We start from the raw sequence: 21,706 nt of genomic DNA on the forward strand, positions 1-21,706 counted from the left end.
AAGCCCTTTAACCTCTCCACTCAGTGGTGTCCTGACCTGGAAGATGAGGGATTTGTTGGGCTTTACCAGCCCTTTCAGTTTCAAACTTTTGTTCCCTTTATAATTCCATCCATCAGTGAACTGATAACAGTTGAGTTTCTGGAATGCAAATGAGAGGCCATAGCCTGAGACATAAGCATAGTGACTCTTCCAGTCCTTTCCCTCCCCTGCGGTCTGTCAACAAACCTTACTCTTGAATAGCGAGCCTCACAGAGAAACAGAGGTTGAGTAACAGCGTGGTAGCAAGAAGGCTGGTGAGAAATTTCCATCAGTGGCAGAAGAGAAAGGTTTTATGGGATTCGGCTCGTCAGCCCCATCACAAAGCCCTCCTCGGCTAGAAAGGTGATTGAGTCCCAGGCACTCCACAGTTCCCCAAGCAGCCACCTTCCCCATGAGGGAGGCAGAACTGGTTATTATTTTCATGGCTTTCTTAGTTTTTTTAAAATATAGGTTCATGGTTCAAACATCAAAAAGTACAAAAAGGTAGAGGGTAAAAAGCTTTCGCCCCACCCTAGTCCCCCATCTGCCCAATTCTCCTTCCTCAACCTCCCCCCAAAAGAAATAACTACTGGTATTAGGTCATTTCAGAGAGGTTTACACATATACATTCTTTCCCTCTCTTCTGCCTTTGTGATAATTCTTGTTACTCTCTGTTCTGACCTTGTGTTAATTTACTATACCAGGGAGTTCACTCTATTATCTGTACAGAAAGCTCACCCTTTTATGTTTCATAGAATTATATGTATAACATATTTTACCAATTTCCTAATATGGACATTTTAGCTGTTTCAGGTCTTTTGTGATCACAAGCTACGCTTTAGTAATTTAAAGTTGTACGAAAGGCATTTCACACACTATGTATGAATATATACATAAATTCCTCAGAGTGGCAATTTTGATACTTTCAAATTACCCTTCATTTGCCCGTTTTCTACATGAGGACTGGTGCTAAGAATGTGATTGCGAATCCAGGGATGTAAACAGCTTGCCTGCGCACGGGTGTGATTTTCCTGAGTTGGAGCTGGCTGGGGGTGGGTAACGCCAGGTCAGACAGGTTGGTACTAGAAGCTGAAGCGGGCACCCATGTGGTGGACAATCGGAACAGCACCTCACCCAAGCGCAAGCTGCGAGAGCGAGGCTCAGTCGCAGCACAGTGTGCTGGGCAGTCACAGTGGCAGATGTGAGCTGAGCGGCGCCAGTTTCTGCACAGGCACTTTGTGAGCCAGAGCCCAGGGCTTGGACACCAGCTTGTCAGAGGCTCCGGAAATAGCAGTTACACACGCATCACAAAATAGCCTGTGAGCCAGACTCCCTGCACCCGTGAGATTCCTGCCACCCAACCTGCATTCACAGGGCCTTAGGATTGGGACAATGTCATTTAAGCTCTAGTGAGGGGAAAGGGGGTAGTTTTTAAAAGTGGAACAGCCTTGCTAGCCTATTTTAAATAAGGAGATATATATATTTAAATATAATATATAATTTATGTACAGGATGTCCCCCCCAAAATATATACACACTTTAACAGCTGATAGCTCAATTTTGAGAATGAAATGTATTTTAATAAACACCGCCTTTATAATTATTCAAAGTGTGTGTATACATTTTTGGGGGGACACCCTATATTTATGTTACATAGGATATATTTAAATATAGCACATTTACATTATTTATGTGTATAATATTTATATAATATATACCTATATATCTATACTTAACATATACACGGGAGTGGGCAAAAGTAGGCTTACAGTTATAGTACAAATAAATAAAATTAAATTAATAAATAATAATACAAGAATAAACTCTGGGTTTTGCATACTAACAACTGTCAACCTACTTTTGTCCACCCCTATATATTATATTAACATGCATAATATAAAGTATGTTTTAATATATATAAATATATATTTAAATAAGGACATATATTTATATATACGTTATTTCCTAGAGCAGTTTTAGGTTCACAGCAAAATTGAGCTGAAACTACAGAGAGTTCCCTTCCACCCCCATCCACACATGCGGTCTCCTCACTGTCGACATGCTGCTCCCGAGGGCGCATTTGTTACAACGGATGAGCTACACTGACACGCCATCATCACCCAAAGTCCATAGTTCACATTAGGGCTCATTCTCGGTGTAGTACATTGTAAGGGTGGACGAGTACATTTTTTATTCTTGTTCTTAGTGTTCTATTACCTCATTTAACTCTTGAATAACACTATGCGGTAGATACTATTGTTACCCCCATATGGAGAAGAGGAAACTGAGGCACAGTGAAATGACTTGTCCAAGGTCCCATAGCTAGTAGTGTTGGAACTGAATTTGAAGCCAGGCAGTCTGATTCAGTGTGTTTTTAACCACTATGCAGCCTCTGACTCAATTCCTGGCTCTTACTAGTACATTCTCTTTCCCCTCCCCACCCCTCCTCCAGGTGGCAGTAGAGGGCTCTCTGTGTTCTTACTCTGCAGGGCTTCCCCGTAGCCTCATTGCCGCTGGAGGAATCTTTGAGAGACTCTGCTGTTCTCTGCAGCAGAAGCCTTGGGTGCTGAAGGGCAGGAGCTGTGGGTTGGCTGTAGCCATGAGCACGAGAGTTACTGGTGCGGGGACAGAAGGGAAAAGGGAGGGTGAGGCTGGCAGTAACTGAGAGGGGAAAGGAGCAGGGACAGTGACACCTGAGATTAAAGGACAAGGGTGAAGATTGCAGGAGGGATGAACATGGGACCAATCCCCTTGGCAAACGGCTGACCAGACAGTATACTACTTAGTTCTGGGTCACAGCAACAACCAGCATTTTCACTCATTCATTTCTTTGTTATTCATTATCTCCTGTAATTTGGAGAGAAATTTCTGATAGCATGAGAGAAGTCCTGTGGCTGACGACTGAAAAGGAACACGTGGGAAAATTAAACCAATTAGGTAATTGTGTGTTGAGCAATGCAATCTCTCACCTCAGTCTTCGCTATGAAATCATCAGTAAAATCGACACTATTTTTGTTTGATTTTTGTTAATCCTCACCTGAGGATATTTTTTCTACTGATTTTTAGAGAAAGTGGAAAGGAGGGAAGAGAGAGAGAGAGAGGTGAGAGAGAGACACACATGGATTGGTTGCCTCCTGTATGTACCCCAACTGGGGCTGGGGATAGAATCAGCAGCCTAGGTACATGCCCTTGACCAGGAATTGAATCCATAACCCTTCATTGTGTGGGCCAATATTCTACTTAGCCACATCAGCCAGGGCCACACTATTTTTTTAAAAAATATACATTTTTTTTTATTGATTTCAGAGAGAAAGGGAGAGGGAGAGAGAGATGGAAACATCAATGATGAGAGAGAATCATCGATTGGCTGCCTCCTGCATTCCCCACACTGGGGATCGAGCCCACAACCCAAGGATAGGCCCTGACGGGAATTGAGCCCTGACCTCCTGGTTCCGTAGGTCTATGCTCAACCACTGAGCCACGCTGGCCCGTCTATGCTATTTTTTTTTTTTTTTAACAAATCAAATTAAAAAGAACTTTCTTTGGAGAAGCTTGTGTCTTCCCTCAAGGTGACGGAGGAGTTCTGGGTCCTAGAAAATCAGGTTTGAATTTTACTGATCTGTACATATTAGGGCCTAAATGAGATCAGTTAACTAGAAGAAGAGTGTAGAGTGCAGATGCCCTATCTCTTTACATTCTAGTCAACAGGCCCAATGAACTCTTAAGAGTGTCCAGACGATCCATGAATAATTTTAAGAGAAAGTTGTTTCCTTCTTTCCCCACATTGTGTTTCTTTCCCTGATAACTTTTTGTAATGTGACTAAATTGAGAGAGTTGATTATTGTGGGAGGCTTGGAATCAACATGGGGTTTCTGGCTCATCAAATTCAAATTTAAGTCATCACCAACATTGCTACCTAATAGTTGCTTAATAGATTTGGGAAGTTATGAAGCCATATTGTCAGGGAGCAAATCTTTTGGGATTCAGCTCTTTTTAATCATCTCATTTATATCAGATTTGGGGCATAACTGAAAAAATGTTTGAGGACTATGCCAGCACACTGCTGCTTTCTTGACCTGTGAATAAAAAAAGAAGCTTGGAAACAAAAATTTAATTTGAAGCTTCATAATTAGGATCGTGGCTGGCATTCTGGTGTGAATTTTAAAAGAAAATGCTAGCGAGAGCTACAGCAAACTTGAGGGAATAGAAAGAAGCAAGTTAACTGACTTTCTAATGAGCCAAATAATTTGTAAAAGTAACAATAGCAGTAAATTTGAGGTGATGTGGTCTCAAAGGAACAAGTACACTTTAATGAATTACTGTTCAATTCATCCTTGGCCTGATATTCACGTTCCCATCAGCGTGAAGCACTGAGCCTCTGACAACTTACAGCTGACCTGATTTTAGAGATTTACTGTCTTTACCACTATAGTATTGTGTCTATGGCTCTCTGTGTAATAACAGAAATATCAGAACAATGGCTGAAATTGATTATAACTGGTGATTTAATAGCCCTGAACTGAAGGTAATGTAGCAACAAAGATAATAAACGTGGTGGTGTGAGGAAGAAAAGTTGTGCAGGGGCGTCAAGAAAGGGATTTAACAGGGGGAAAATGACAAAAAGGAAGAGAAAAAAATGCCAAGTTTTTGCAACCCTCAATAAATATGGGTTATGTAGATATGTTTGACTTATACCAGGGGCATTTCACAAAAACTCAGATAGACCGTTAATTGGTTTTGATTTCCAGAGAATACCCTTTGAGTTTTCCATAAAATTTGTAAGAGTTCCCCTCTGAGTTTCCATGATTGCCTTAAGCTTATTTCATGCATTTTATTGGAACCAGAATAATAAATGAATGATTTGATTGTTAAAGTGCTAGACAGAGGGCCAGACAATAGGAAGTCTGCATACATTCAGAACTTTCTCTTTAATCAAAGGCTGGGTCGTGATTAGAGCTTTCGGGTTGGCCCGTCTGAATGAATCCAAGTGGAGGAATTAATTTTCTGGCCTGGTTAAGTGGTAGCCACAATGACACAGATTTCAAGGTGGGTGAAAGTACCCAGCCTGATTCTGTATTAATCACAGAAGAATGTGTTCGTCCAAACGGCCTCCTGTCCCTCTGTTCACTCTGCAAGAATAAAGGCCTGTGTTAAAGATGTGGTCATTGGCCAAACCATTGTTAAAGCCCTGTTTTGGATTTGACTTCGGTGCTTGAACCAGAGCCTTTCCAGTAATCTTGGCTGCTGCACATCTTCAACCTTTAGGGGTGGGTGTGACATTTGGGGAGCAGCAAACAGCATTCCCAGCAAAATCTTGTAAACAAGGTGGGTGATAAAACTGGGTGATACCCTTTGAGGTTAAAAATCAAATATGACTAAAATATGACTGTAGAATATTAAAAATGATTAACTGGTAGCTTCAAAGCCCTTCAATTAACTTGGAAATCCATTCCAATATAGGAGTGGCCAGAGTGTTTTGAGCAAAGGCAGTGCCCTTGGAACCTGTTAGTATAGAGTCTGCCAAGGTGACCAATCTAAAAGGGATTACACCAATGTAGATGTTTGTTTAAAAAAATCAATTGAATCACTTTATGGGCTTAGTGAAATGTAATAGGAAGAACATGAGCAATGAGAGCCAGATGGGTCTACCTCCACCCCTTTCGGCTCTGAGTGACCTTGGACAATTTATTTAAGCTGTCTGAGCTTCTGCTTCGAAATTAGCAAGTGGAGATCATAATTTCCATTGGGACTGTTGTCAGGGTTAGGAATATAGCATGTAAAGCGCTGTATATACTGGCCTACACATAGTACAGGGTATGTGGTTATTGTTTGATGGATTTATTTATACCCAACCTTATTTCAAAATGGATTAAGTGCTTGTTTTCTGTCCCTACATGGCCTTATTCAGAAAAGGGTAGCATTAATAAATGGACCATGTTCTCAAGTTATTTATATTAACATTGTTTTAATTTTTTCTTTTTAAATACTATGTTAACTATATCTGTTAAGTAATAATTATGATATGGGCAGAAAATGCACTAGTTACTGTTAAATAGCACTTATACTAGTAAAGTGTCAGTTACTGTTCTAAGTATTTTATATATAAAAGTATCATCCAATAATCCTGTGATATAGGTAATATTACTATCCCCATTTTAGAAATGATAAAATTGGAGCATTTGCTATGAGTAAGTTATCTAAAGTGAAAGAGCTAGTAAGTAATGAAACCAGGAAGCAAATTCAGGCAGTCTGTTGCCCACACCTGTCCCCTTAACCACTGTCATGCTTCACTAAGTATCATTGGATGATCCTTTTAGGATCTATTTGATATCTGAAGACTACCAAGCACCATTCATGGCTAACGCTTATAAATATGGAGGGGGCTAACCTTTGAGGTAAAAAAATCAAATATGACTATGGAATACTGAGAATGATTCGCTGGTAATTTAAAATCCCACAAGTTAACTTTGAAAGCTGTTCCAATAAGGGCGTGGCCAATGCGTTTTGAGCAAAGGCCTTGAAACACGTGTAGAGTCTACCAAGCCTATGAGAAGAATCAGGACCCACTCACCTGTGTTGAGCAGGTGCTAGAAGGCAAATTCAGTTGCACGAATGGACAAAGGTTCCATTCAGCAAGCTAGTCACTATCTTTAAGGGATATGGCAACCATCAACAAGTGGCCATCCAGACAAGCTGTTGGCATTCTTGATCCAGAAAAGGAGTATCCAAGATGATGAGGCAGTGAACATTGGGGCAATCTGTCCACGGGGGACAACTCAACTCACAGGATGGAAGATCAGGGTCCAGATCCTAATTCTTGGGGGAGGAACAAAGCTAGGTCTAAATTGGGATTGCATAGAGACTGGGAATGGGCTGAGCCTATAGTTGATGGACAGTAGAAGGTTAAGTAGCCTCACTGTGGGAAGAAAGGTGTAGAGCAAGCATGTCAAACTCACGGCCTGAAGGCCGCATGCCTCGTTGATTTGGCCCATAGAGGCTGCAACACAGAATCAGGCTGGCTTTTATGCCTATTATGCTTCCTGTGTGGATTTCCTCCATCAATTCCCTGAATGCTGAGTAGCCTGGGGAGAGGCAGTGCAGTCTCTGCACAGCAGAGTCTGGTGCAGTATTTCTTCTTAGGGTGCCACCTTCATGATTTTTACTATAGCTATACTGTTTCTTGTTTTACACTTTTATTTAATTGAAATAGTTATTGATTTATTTCTTTGTCATATACCAACACGAGTATTACACTTTTGGTATCAGCTAGGATCCCAGTAGGAAATAGATAGGGCACTCAAATTAGGTAACATGCAGGGAGACCAAGAGATGAATAGAAGGACTATTTACAAAGGGGTGAACTTGTGGGACCCCACTACCCCTACTACCCATAAGCCCGAAGAGGAGCGGGGGGGGGGGAGCCATCGAGTGAAACCACATCTCAGCTTCAGTCTCCTCCCTTTCTCTGATGTCCCATCAGAGTTCCCCATTGGCCAAACCCAAACAGAAGCCAGAGGAACTGGGAGCTCTTGAGGCAGCCCAAAGAGGCACAGAGCAGGGTGGAGAAGGTACTAAGTGGATCTGGAGGGGGAAACTGAAGATGACCAGCTCACACATCTTCATCAAAGTGGGCTAGGTTCAAGGACACAGCCCTGAGGTCCAACCACAGAGACCTCCCTCAGGTTGGCATCTAGCCATTCAGCAACATTCCTTGGGTTCAGGTACTCAACTTACTCTGAAACCATTACCAATACTACCTGTCAAGCCATGCTTTACAGTTTCAGGCACAAACGATATTAGAGGAAATGAAATTCCATTTTGCTGAGGCAAGACATTCTGTGTGAGGAGGGTTTTTCTGACTATGTGAGCCAATTTAAACGAAAAATGATTTTAAGGAGGAGTAATGTGTGTTCTGTATCCACCTTGGGTCCCATCCAGTATCACTAAATTTAACTTCCAAATGAATCAAAGGAGGTTAAGCTTTAATGAACTGTGTTATTCTTTCTTGTTAATAGATGCACTATGTTTAGAAGAGCCGATGATTTGCGTGGGCCTCCTGGTGTCCTCTGGATTCCCTGTAGATGTTTCACAATTGATCTACTTCCTGGAAAGAAAACGTATTTATAGGGTAGGGGAGATAGATAAGAATATCTGGATATTCTTATGCTGTCATCCTTTTTTTTTTTTTTTTTAATAAAACAAGAATCATTAATCTTTCAGCCTATGCAGATTGTGTGTGTGTGTGTGTGTGTGTGTGTGTGTGTGTGTGTACACTACATCCAGGGTATAATCTTATTTGGCAACCCCAACTGTTTGTTGCTATGGAAACTAACATATCACCCCAGTCTCTGTGTCATTGGCAGCCCCTCCGATGGCTTGGTGGCAGACGCCCTGTTGACTGGAACAGTATGTGTGCAGGTGGAATAGAATAGGCCAAAGTCCCAAGAAATAGGACTTTCCTTCCAACTCCACTGGGGGGAGATGAGGACCATTCATTAAGTCCATGGGGAATAATTGTACTTCTTAAATATATGCAAAAGAATGAGTACTTATATAAATGGAGTCATGTTCATCCAAGTTTTTTCAGGAGAGAGGAGAGCTGGGAGTCTTCTTTTCCCACTTCTCCACCCTCTACCTTCATTTTCCCTACACCTGCATTACTACCACCCCGCAACTCCCCATACCCACCAACACAATACCCTTCGGTGTAACCACCTGGTATAATTCATTTTGTTCTTTTTTTTACATTACATTTTGTCTTCAGTATGCTCCTTCTTCTACTTCTCGATGTGTTAAAAGGGAGAATTTACTGGAAATTCTTATCAGTGACTACTGAAGGACAGATCAACCAAAGTAACTTACAGCCTTCCCTCCTATTAGTCCCAAACCAACATGAATCTCAGCTAACATTATGAGATACCTGGATTCAACTGCTGAATCATTAAATGTTTTATTTCTAAATGGTGCAGTGCAGTGGCGTTCCCTCCCTTTGTTCCCCTTTTCCAATCTGGCTGTGGAGCATCCCAGAACCAGGGGTCAGAAAGCCACCTGAGCTTCACTACTGGGAGCCTGGATTCCCTCACTCCTGCAGCCACGATGCCACAGCCTCACCTCTCTGTGTTGTGAGGGGCTCCTGCTGAGGGGACTGCCTTGCCTGTGTATTCCAGGTCAGCCAGCCTTTGTAGAGGCAGAGGAATCTTCTTTGACCAGCTGCTCCTTGTCCTGCTCTCTCAGCCTCCAGAGGTACATGGGTCATCACTAAGGACATTGATCGGATGATGGCACCCCTCTCTTAGGCTGTAGGCCCTAGGATGCTTATGAGCTCATGAGGCGCAGAACCTGTGTGAACAGCAGCACTTACATGACTCACAAAGGTGATGCAGTTGCTGTTGTTGTTTTAGCTCTAGGCTCCTTTTGTAACTTGAACCTATTTCTACTTTGCACTGATCACCAGGTATTATAATCACTGAAGAGTCTGCCCTGGAGGGCTGGGACCACGAGTTAGAAACTTTTGTAGCCCCTTTGCCTTGCACAGTGCATGGCACATGTCCAATAAATGCCAACTGGATCAACGCATTCAAATGCAGGGAAATGTTGAATTACTACAATTCTTCGGGCACTTAGAGCATCAGAAGGTGGATGAGGCTGTATGGGTGGATGAGGCAGCAGAGATTTGAGACGGAGAGACAAACTGAGTGCTTCTCCAGAGGCTGAGCATGCCAATGTCTAGAAGCCCCAGATCCTGGGGGGAAATTATTTTCTTTTTAATCATGAAAAATGCATTAACTACTTTCTATGTACCCTCTGTGCGTGGCACTGGGAAATCTATAATAATAAAAGGGTAATATACCATTTAGACCGGATGTCATTCCAGATGTCCTTCGGGACAAAGCCGGGGCCGGAGGGAAGCCAGTGCCGGCAGCCAGGGGAAGGAAGGCCTACTCTTGCACGAATTTTTGTGCATTGGGCCTCTAGTCAAAGATAAATGGCAGGTCCTCTTTTCCCAAGGACTTCATGTTTATAAAGAATTGTTACTCAGAATGACAGGTACTATAATAATGACGTATATGATAGACAAGTACCATGGGGAAAAGGGAGAGGTGAATCAGGCCTTATCACCCCCCTGCTTATAAGCCCCATGCGGCATGCCACTGCGCTTGAAATAAAATCCAAATTCTCTACCCTGATGTACCAGGCTCTGTCCCACCCAGCCCCTTCCCCTCTCTGTCCTCATCACCCACCACACCACCCCTTGCTCACTTCCCAAACATGATTTCTGTCCTTGAACAGACCAAGTCCTTTCTCTCCTCAAGGCGTGCCCTCAGATCGTTCTGCTTGGCTGCCTCTTTCTTTAGCATTCAGGCCTCTGCTCCATTATCACCTCCTTTGGCCACAGTCTACATAACCTCCTCCACTACCCTGTTATAGTTTCTTCCCAAACCTTTTCACTGAAGTTATCTTGTTCATTTATTAACATAATTGTTGTCTATTTTCCTCTCCTTTCCATTCACCATCCCTGCCCCATGCACTACGATGGTGGGTTCCTGAGAGCAGAGAGGCCTGTCTGGCTTGGTCCCTGCTCTGCCCCAGTGCCTGGAACATTGCCTGGAGGCCAGCACATAATAGAAACGCATCAAGTATGAATTTGCTCTGGGAAAGAGAAAAAAGATTCACCAAAGAAAAGTTGTAGGTAAAAAACAGCTGAGGATAGGAAAGGTGTGAGGGCCAGTGTCAGGACTCTGGGAATTAGAATACAGGGTGCAGGTGAAGGGTGGAGGTGAGGCCTGAGGAGCAACATGGCCTGAGGGCTTTGTTTGCCAGGAGCCTAGAGCTAGAGAGCGGGTCAGATGGAAAATTCACCAGTTCTATCCCTTCCCAGGTGTGTGACCCAGGCAATCACCTAACCCTGCAGTGCCCCCATATCCTCATTCTTAAATGAGCTGATAATACTTTCTATAAGGAGAATATAAGAGTACTCTCTCTGTAGACTTGTGTGAGGATTCGATGACTCAGTATGTAGAAAATGCCTAGTAGTGCCTGGTATATAGTTGGCTAAGCATTTGCACTAGAGTGGAGTCACTGAAGAGTTTGAGAAATAGGTTTATAGGATTGAGGTTTGTATTTTAGAAAGATCATCAGGCTGGCAGCGGGCAGCATGGACTGCAGGGGGCTGAGAAATTAGTCAAGGAAACAATTGTGTGGGCAAGACAGACCAAGACTGGGCAACAGTGAAGATGGTACAAGAGTTATTAAGACAATGGACTCAGTCATCAGTTTGGGGAAGGAGATGAGGCAAAGGGACAAGTAGGTAATGATTCCTGGACATGGGGCTTGGGTAATTGTGTGGCTGGGAGTGCCATTCACCCACACAGGAAATACAGGATGTGGGCCAGGCAATCACCTAACCCCAGGTTTGGGAGCCGGTGGCAGATTGAGTGCTGCAGGAACTCGGGGAAGGGGGAGATGCTACTCAGCAAGAAAACTCACCTCTCCCTACATGGCAATATAATATTCACATGCAAGCACTGTACTATTGGTATTTAATCAATGTTAGCGCTTAATATTTCGTGTTTATAATTTTTGCTTTTAAAGCAAATACTGTGAGAAATTTCTTTGTCCACATCTGAGGGTTGGGTTTTTTGTTTGCTTTGTTTCTGAGATTTCTATAAGTAGAATTACTGGAGCAAAGATATGTTGGAGATTTTAACTCATCTTGCCAAATTCCTTTTCAAAAAGGATATATATATATATATATATATATATATATATATATATATATTCTCCAAATATTTTTGGATTCTTTAAAATCAGCTTTAATATTCTTTTATAAATACCATCCCAAAAATTGCCAGGATATGGGGAACAGTTCTCTCGTGTGCTACCTATGGACGTGATCACCAGCGTCAGCTCCGTCTTTAAGCGTTGCTAGTTGCATTTGTCCTAGGGAAGTTCCTCAAGTAAATACCTGTTATTAATTAACATGTTGGCAATACCACAGCCCAAACTTTATTCTTGAAACCATGGCAATAAGTGAAATATAAGCACTCCATGCATAAATACTCCCTTGAGGCTTGGGAGGGGATATAAGAAAAATGTACTCAGTGAATATAAAGCTCCACATTACCAGCCTGCATTGTTGTAACAGTAGTTTCCCCCAAAGGACGGGTTTCTTGCAACTTTCCGTGCTATGATGTAGTGTATGCCCTTGCGTAGAAATTTTGTTTCCTTTGAATTAATACACGAGCTATGTATGAGAGGGCACCATTTATTGGCTGAATAAAATTATAATGTAGAATAAATTAAAATTTCTTTCTCATGCATGTAAGATAGAAAAATCTATTTTCACTGAAGACAGTGACTTGGTCAGTTCTACAAGTGATTATCATGAATTGTTGGCCATCCGGGTGCTTCGGATGGTTGTTACTGTATTTCTAACTCTGACCACACAGAGCTGACACACCGCAGAGGAACAGTACCCAGGAGGAGTGTTTGGTCTGCTTAGTATCCCTCTGTGGACCCTTGTTTTGTGTCTATCAGACTTAGTTTGTACATAATAGAGTTTTTAATCGGTTGTCTTTTTCAGAGAGTCCTTATAAAGGAAGCATGGGTAGAGTGTTCTTGCCCATGTGTTGTACTGAATATTTGTTTTGTATTTTCCATGACCCACTCACTGGAGGCCACTTAACCAAGGGGCCCCCAGCACTAATACTTCTTCTGTTCAGAGCATTAACCATCCATCAAACTGTGAATGGAGACTCAGACTTGCTTTTGGAATGCGCTCTCATACCTAGCCCCTAGTCCCTGTTCTCTGGTGGAAATGGGTAAAGAGATTGGCCTTGTTATCCAGTTCTGGCTCTAATAGTAATTCATGGAATTTTAGATCCAGTGTATGGGGGAAGTGAGCTAGTCAGTGTCTCTTTAAGTGTTTTTGTCAGGACTCTGGCCTCTAGGGGTAGAAAATGTTTCCTAGTCGAATAAGTTTGGGAAATGCTGAATCCTGTGTCTCCATCCCCATGAATATTCACAACGAAACAGCAACTCTAAGTCAGCATTTCCCAAACTTATTTGACCAGGGAGCCTCTTTTCCCTGCGTAATAGCCGTTAACATCCTGCTGTAGGAAATGAGCCCAGTCTCCTAGTGGATGGAGGACCAGAAAATGAAGCCACTGGTGGGAGTAACCACAGGGAATAGCAGGAGGAGAACCCGCTGGTGGCGGACGCCTCCCTCAGAATGGGCTGCCTATTTGTGCTGATAGCAATGGCTTCAAAACACGTTGAGATTTTTTTTTTCCTTTGAAATTTATTTAAAGAACCGTTTCTAAGGTTATTTAGGATGCTAGTTTATAGAGAATTATTCCCTAGCACAGTGGTTCTCAACCTTGGCTACACATTAGAATCACCTGGGAATCTTTTTAAAATCCTGATTTCTGGGCCTCATCCTCCTGAAATTCTGTTTCTTTGTTACTAATGTTGTGGCCCCACCCCATAACAAAGAAACAGAATTTCTGGAGGATGAGGCCCAGATCAGGATTTTTAAAAAGATTCCCACGTGATTTTATTTTTTATTTATTGTTAATATATTTTATTGATTTTTTAATTTCTTTTTTATATTTTATTGGTTTTCTACAGAGAGGAAGGGAGAGGGATAGAGAATTAGAAACATCGATGAGAGAGAAATATCGATCAGCTGCCTCCTGCACACTCCCCACTGGGGATGTGCCCGCAACCAAGGTACATGCCCTTGACCGGAATTGAACCTGGGACCCTTGAGTCCGCAGGCCGATGCTCTATCGACTGAGCCAAACCGGTTAGGGCTCCCAGGTGATTTTAATGTGCAGCCAAGGTTGAGAACCACTGCCCTAGCAGAGAGAAAAATGTGTCAATCAGCCCATTCCATTTAGTAACACTCCTTATTCACCTGCATCAGAAATGGAACCTGAATAGTAAGCACCGTGGAGAACAAAGGCGCAGGAGGCCCTCCCGTCGCAGGAGTGGGGGAGGGAGAAAGCCAGTAAGCAATTAAACAAGTACATGTGTAATTAGAAATTACGGGAAACCAACAAAATGAACTAGGTGCTGTCAGACTGAGCTTGCATTTGCAATCATTTTTTAAATTGGCCCAGATTCAGAAGGGATCGATAGCAGCTGCTTTTCTGGCCATCTTGGTGCTGCGCTCAGGACCGCAGCCTGAACCACTTAACGCCCCCTCCTCTCCCTCTTGTCTCTCCAGGCGGACGAAGCAAAATGAGCGCGCAGTGAGCCGGCCCAGCCTCTCTCGCAGCCGTCCCCGACGCCCACCATGAACCCCTTGGAGGGGGCCGCGGAGGTGGAGGTGACCGACGAGGCGGCAGGCGGGGAGGTGAACGAGTCGGTGGAGGCCGACCTGGAGCGCCCCGAGGTGGAGGAGGAGCAGCAGCAGCGGCAGCAGCACCATGCGGGCCGGCCCCCGCGCGCGCTCGCCGCCGTCGAGGACCCCCGCGCCCAGCCCGCGCCGCCGGAGGAAGAGGAGCGCGGGGAGTGCCTGGCGCGCTCGGCCAGCACGGAGAGCGGCTTCCACAACCACACGGACACGGCCGAGGGCGACGTGATCGCAGCGGCGCGCGACGGCGACGACCCGGAGCGCACGCAGGACCCCGAGGACGAGAGCGCGTACGCCGTGCAGTACCGGCCCGAGGCCGAGGAGTACACGGAGCAGGCGGAGGCCGAGCACGCCGAGGCCACGCACCGCCTCGCGCTGCCCAACCACCTGCACTTCCACTCGCTGGAGCAGGAGGAGGCCATGACCGCGGCCTACTCGGGCTACGTGTACACGCACCGGCTGTTCCACCGCGGCGAGGACGAGCCCTACGCCGAGCCCTACGCCGACTACGGCGGCCTCCAGGAGCACGTGTACGAGGAGATCGGGGACGCGCCCGAGCTGGACGCGCGCGACGGGCTGCGGCTGTACGAGCAGGAGCGCGACGAGGAGGCCGCGTACCGCCAGGAGGCCCTGGGCGCGCGGCTGCACCACTACGACGAGCGCTCCGATGGCGAGTCCGACAGCCCCGAAAAGGAGGCCGAGTTCGCTCCCTACCCGCGGATGGACAGCTACGAGCAGGAGGAGGACATCGACCAGATCGTGGCCGAGGTCAAGCAGAGCATGAGCTCGCAGAGCCTCGACAAGGCGGCCGAGGACATGCCGGAGGCCGAGCAGGACCTGGAGCGTGCCCCCACCCCGGGCGGGGGCCACCCCGACAGCCCCGGGCCGCCAGCCCCGGCTGGGCAGCAGCGGGCGGCGGGCACCGTGGTGGGCGAGGCGGTGCAGCGGTACAGCAAGGAGAAGAGGGATGCCATCTCGCTGGCCATCAAGGATATTAAGGAGGCCATCGAGGAGGTGAAAACCAGGACCATCCGTTCGCCTTACACCCCCGACGAGCCCAAAGAGCCCATCTGGGTCATGCGCCAGGACATCAGCCCCACCAGAGATTGCGATGACCAGAGGCCCGGGGATGGAGACGTAAGTACGCGCGGCCAGGAGAGGAGACGAGTGCGGTGTGGCCTTGTTTGTCATTGGGAAGTGACCAGGAGATAGATGGTCTGTGGGAATGCTAACCATGTGTCCACCCTAAGCCTCAAAAATAGCTTGCACGTAAGCGCGAGTGAAACACAGGTGGTTGGGAGTTAATGTGTTAAATGAGCTTATCAGACCATAGAGCAGTGGTTCTCAACCTTGGCTGCACATTAGAATCACCTGGGAATCTTTTTAAAATCCTGATTTCTGGGCCTCATCCTCCGAGGCCCAGCTACCCTCACCGGAGGATGAGGCCCAGAAATCAGGATTTTAAAAAGATTCCCAGGTGATTCTAATGTGCAGCCAAGGTTGAGAACCACTGTCTTAGAGGGATTGCTGTGAATCAGTGGTTCTCAGGCTGCTCCTAGAACACTTGTTTAGAAATGGATTTCCAGGTGCACCCCGCCCCCACCCACGCCCTCCCGCCTTTCTTTCCCATTTAAAAAGTTTGGGGTGGGGCCTGAGAATTTGTAGTCCTGCTTGAATGAGGAAAGCCTTTATTGGAAAGGACTATTGCAAAGGGGAGAAAGGTGCTGTTGTAATGGGGGACGTGGGAGGGAGGACTCGCAATAGGGTAATCTCTGACTCTGAGATCTGCAGGAGTCCCTAGGGTTTGGCAGAAAGGGGTTTCTTTTATAGGGATGGGTATGAGGAAGTGGGCAGAAAGCATGGCAGATGAGAAAATGTTTTAACCTGAGACCAGCCTGTTGTCCTGAGAGGTTGTTGAGGAGGGACTGTTGACTAGCCAGCGTTCAAGGACCTGGAGAGAGGAGAGGAGCTTAACCAAAGATGGGTTTACAAGCATTTTGCTCTGATTAATCCAAAGTTCAGCTGATCGTTTGTCAGGTAACGAATGGGAACTTGGAAATCTGTGTCTGGCTTTGTCATAGGTACCAGTAAGCAGGGAGTCTTATCTAAGTCATGGGGGAGGGGGGGTTCTTTGTAGTAAGCTGTCTCCGAAACACTTTGGTGGGGGACCCTTAACTTTTGCCGTTCACGGGGCCCAGGTGAAGTTCGACATTGTCACTAACAAGTTCCCAGGTGATGCTGATCTGCTGGTCCCAGAACCACAATTTGGGAACCACTGATGTAAAACAACCTCTGACAGATTTGGGACAGATAATGTGGCCTCCTCACAGGAAAGATTGTGGAGCCCTTATCCTGCCAGAGTTTCTGCAGTTTTTCACCCACCTGTTCCTCACTGTGGCTTTCAGCAGGTGCTTAATTTAAGGTACCAGGGTGTCCTTCTCACGTCACAAAAGACATGTTTTTGGTTTTAAACTGAATCGTGCTTCTTTGTGAAGAGCTACCAAAAGCTATTGCTGTCCATGTTGACATTTTACTTTTCATTTTTGAAATACCTAAGAAATTTGGTAACGTGACAAGCTTGGGTGTCACAGTCTATTCAAAATACACCAAGAAGACTAACCTTTGCCCCACTACCTCGCTATAAAGATCCTCTTTCTGCTCTGGCTCTCACTTTCTATTCTCCTGAAAATGTTTTAAGCAATTTCCTTTAAAATGGGAGCTTGGAGTAAAAGAAGGGTCAGGAGGTTAAATTCAGTTTCATTTAATTCGTTACTTTATGAGTGCACTAGGCTATTTCTCAGTATACCTTTTGGAGTGAGAAACCATTATTGGAAGCTGTTCATTTTACTTATACGGAAAGGGCTGTGCAGGTCAGAGAGGTATGGCTCGCCACCTCTTTTAGTAACAGTCAACATTTGCTGTTGGCTGATTAAATCTCCTGCACCTTTAAGGAAAGGCTGGAAACCTGTAGGAAAAGATCTTTGTGCTCCCCCACAGCAAGGGGGCAGCATTGGGTCAGTTAGTTCCACGATGTCCTGTATCTCTCCTGTTTTCCAGACTTCACATCCAAAAGGTTCAAAACAGATGTGCTCACCTGGAGACTTCCCCTTGACCTCCAGCATTTCCAGGTTCCTCTTGGCTAGGAGGGAGGGACTGCAGCAAGCATTTTGCAAATGAAGTGGAAACGGAGTAGGTTTTCAAAGGTGGGGAGCTGGCAAGAAGCTGGGTTCTACATTCTTTTAGAAACTTGGGAAGAGCTGCAGGAGCGTTACATCCAGATGCTGGCCTCCTCCTTCAGCTTTCCCACATGTACCAGCTCCTGAAAATGACCAGCAAAACCATGTTGTCCATGCAGCCTCATGATGAACCCCAGCGCAGCCTGCACTAGGGCAGGGCTGGGGCAGGGGGCGTCTTCTTTCTGTTCATTTATACTAAGACTAGAGGCTCGATGCACAAAAATCGTGCAAGGCCTCGGCCCCCAACACCGTGGCTTCATCCGGAAGGTCACCTGGAAGGTCATCCTTCATCTGGTCTAATTAGCATATCATACTTTTATTATTATAGATACCCACTTAATCCTCTCCTTCATTCCAAAGACAGAATTAATTATAGAATATCAGGTGATGCTTTAGAAACCCACACTGTCAGAAATTAGGCTTGATGCTAAGAAATAGGTAAGTAAGGCTTAGGAATAGTTAATACCAAGCAAACCCCAAAACCTGTGCCTTAAAATATCCCACCAGTCAGTTGTAAGCCATTTAAATTTGTGTATTGTGCTTCATCTGTCATGTGCTTTTATGGGAAAGACCTTTATTTGCTACTTCTCTGATGGTATTATTGGGGGGTGGGGGTGGGGGTGAAGTATATAAATATACACATTCTGTTGATTTACACCTCAGCATCAAAAAATATTTACTGCATACTCATTTCAGTAGAAAATGGGAAGCACTATTAAAAGCAGTGTGGTCTGAAGTCTGTCCAGGAGGTACTTGTTAAAAATACAAGTTACTACTGCCTTTCCCTTCCAAACCAGTCCTAAGTGGAGCCCAGTGAGCTGGGATTTGGGGTTTTTGTTTGTTTTCTGACTTTGTGTTATGTTGTTTTGTAAATTCTCCCTGCGATTCTTAAGCATATAAAAGATTAAGAATCATTTATTTAAATTTAAAGAAAAGTATTCTCTGGACAGTTTCTCCATATAATAGCGATGGGTTTGAGACTTGTAGCTTTTATTAGCACAGGTACGGTTTTTACCAAAAAGGGCTGCCCTGCTGTGGTTATGGTCAGCAGACCTGGGGAATTCTTATTCCAAAAGCAGTGCATTCTCAAATTGGCATGACCAGAAGCTGTAGTGAAGCACATGAAAGCCGCCTGTACTACCACGTGCCAGAGATGACTGCCGATAGCTCAGCCTGCTTTTAACATGACTTTTAATTCCCTCGGAACTTGAGCATTTTCCTCTTCACTTGGCGCAAGCTGGCATTTGCTTGCTGAAGACCTGTACGATGCAAAGATAGGATTGCTCATTAGCGAGAACTTATTGAACACATAGGAGATGCTCAGCATGGAGGGAAAATAATTGTTTTCTGAAAATTTAAAAAATACTTATTAATCCTTTGCTTCTAGTAAAGACTTTCCCTTTTTCAGATATGTGTTTGAAAACTGCCTCCCAACCCCTTCTTGAAAAATATCGCTAATGAATGCCCAGTTCTGAAAAGTTCCACCGCCTAGCAACCTCTTTTTAGGCAACAAAGTGCAGAACAGAGTCCTGGTAGGATCAGAGAGATGGAGGGTAGCAGCACACAGCATTCATTGGATGGTGTTGGCTACTTTGGTGTGTTCTGCAGCTTGAAATGGTGTTCAACTCCTCTCCCTCTTAAAGCTACACTAAAATGATAGTAAAATAATAAAAACATGTAAAACCACAAGCACCACGAGACAGAGGAAACAGCAGCAGCTGAGAACAACAAAATTTGGGGACACTGGTGCTCCCCAATATTTCCAGTTGTCCTCTTCTGCTGAGCACAGGGCGGACTGTACCGTCCTTCCTCGTTCCCTAGACGTCAGGCCTGGCCCTTGAAATAGGAGCAGTGAGCAGCGTTCTCCCCCTGAAGCCTCAGGTCACAAGACTCAGAGCCTCCATCAGCCTGGGTCCCGAGTGACCCTGATGAGCCGGGCTCCCTGCTGACCCCGTGGAGGTGCAGTGTGAGAGAGGAATCAACATGGGGGGTTTGGTGGTTTGTTTCCATAGCAGAGCCTGATCCATCCAGACAAATAACTGATAGGTTTCTGTTTCCTCTGCTGAGTGGCCGTAAGGATTTGTGTCATGGACCCTAAGAAAGGCTTGGGAATTCGGGACACCAGACAGATGGCAGGAGTATGGCTGGGAAAACAGCAGTGTTTGAAAGTCTGTCGTTAGGAGAGGTTAGATCCGTTGTCCAGCTTGTGTGGGCAGGTCACCTCTCCTCCCCCCGCCCACAGAAGACGGGAGGTACTGTGAGGAGAGGGTGAGTCAGAGAAGCTCTGGAAGTGGGGGCACTAGCCGAAGCTGGAAATGGGATGAAGTGCCTGACAGAACACAGGGCTGCTGAGCTGCGAGACTCAGACGCCTCAGAGTTCTTAGCCGTCAAGCTTAGAACCCACCCGGCCCCACACCCCAGCAGGAGACTAGAATATTCCTCTCTGAGGAAACAGACCCAGGAGAAGATACCTACAGACACTCATGTTTGGGGGTTCCCAAACATAGCACCTGGGTCCCTACCAGATCACCCCACAGTATAGGTTTCTGCCATGCATGAGCTTTTTTTTGACACACAGTGAAATAGACATAGACATCCAAGAATCACTAGGCATTCAGAGAACATCTCTAACATGAAAGACAAAGATACAGAAAAGCAAATGAAGAAAGGAACTTGGAGAAATAAAGGCAGTGCTCAGAGCAGAAGAAAACTATAAAACACATCAATATCCTCAGAAAGGAAAGAGAAGATAAGGGAGCCACTAAATTAGAATGCCTTTTTTTAAAATAAAAAAAATTTAATTAAAATATATGACAGCAGAAATTTAAAATTAACATTTAAGAAATCCTTCAGTAGGAAGGTTAGAAGACAAAATAGAGGAAATCTTCAAGAAAGTAGAACAATTAGGGCAAAAGGAATGAAAGTAGTAGGAATATATATATATATATGTGTGTGTGTGTATATATATATATATATATATATATGTATGTGTGTGTGTGTATATATATATATAAGCCTAAGCAACAGTTGACAGAATGGTGAACCAGTCACTCTGATGCACACTGACCACCAGGGGGCAGACGCTCAATGCAGGAGCTGCCCCCTGGTGGTCAGTGCACTCCCACGGGGGGAGCGCAGTTCAGTCAGGAGCTGGGCTCATGGCCTGCGAGTGCAGCTACCACAGCAGGAGCCTCTCCTGACTCTGTGGCTGCTTGGGCAGTGCTACCAAGCAGCGGCAATAGGCACAGTGGGCCAGGATGAGTGCAAGCAGTGCAGTGCCCGGCCCCAATTCTGGCTCCTCCCTGGGGATTGGGCCTAAACTGGCAGTCTGACATCCCCTGAAGGGTCCCGAATTGAGAGAGGGCACAGGCTGAGCTAAGAGACACCCCACCCTCCCCCAGTGCATGATTTTCGTGCACCAAACCTCTAGTACAGTGGTTCTCAACCTGTGGGTCGCGACCCTTTTGGGGGTCAAATGACCCTTTCACAGGGGTCACCTAAGACCATCAGAAAACACATATATAATTACATATTGTTTTTGTGATTAATCACTATGCTTTAATTATGTTCAACTTGTAACAATGAAATTAGGGGTCACCACAACATGAGGAACTGTATTAAAGTGTTGCGGCATTAGGAAGGTTGAGAACCACCGCAGTAGATAAATAAAATGGAGACATTATGAAAGATTATTTCCTAGAACCAAATGACTTGAGATTTCCCCAATTAAAAGGTTCCACTGGGTATCTAGAACAATGAAATAAAAAGACCCACAGACATTTCAGAAAACTGTGGAAAAAGAGAAGATCCTGCAGGTTTACAAGTGATCAGGAATCACAATGGTGTTGGGCTTCTCAAAAAACTGGGGACCTGCACACAGTAATTTCCAGTTCAGTGTGAAGGTGGAATACAGATGTTTTTAGATATTCAGGGTCCCAGAAAATATCCCTCCCCTACACCCTTTCTCAGGAAGCTACTAGGCAATTGCTCCCTCCAAATGGGAGCATAAATCAAGGCAGAAGATGCAAGATCTGAGAAATGGGATCCAACACGGGAAAGGGACAAAGGGACTCCCCGGGGTGATGAGGTCAGA

The 21,706-nt window shown here is 45.1% G+C and overlaps 1 protein-coding gene across 6 annotated transcripts in view; it reads left to right on the forward strand.

The window, feature by feature from the left end:
- Window positions 1-21,706, forward strand: part of APBA1 (amyloid beta precursor protein binding family A member 1) — a 195,196-nt gene that overhangs the window by 116,358 nt on the left and 57,132 nt on the right. For 5 of the 6 annotated variants that reach the window (XM_036330885.1, XM_036330888.1, XM_036330889.1 and 2 more), the window contains exon 2: window positions 14,249-15,514. In XM_036330885.1, coding sequence (XP_036186778.1) covers window positions 14,318-15,514 — 1,197 coding nt within the window. In that variant the 5' untranslated portion in view covers window positions 14,249-14,317. Of the gene's footprint in view, window positions 1-8,033; window positions 8,147-14,248; window positions 15,515-21,706 lie in introns of all 6 variants that reach the window. The other variant, XM_036330886.1, reaches the window with a different exon arrangement.

This window comes from Myotis myotis, unplaced genomic scaffold (assembly GCF_014108235.1).
Source record: "Myotis myotis isolate mMyoMyo1 unplaced genomic scaffold, mMyoMyo1.p scaffold_m19_p_12, whole genome shotgun sequence".
Taxonomy (NCBI): Eukaryota; Metazoa; Chordata; class Mammalia; order Chiroptera; family Vespertilionidae; genus Myotis; species Myotis myotis.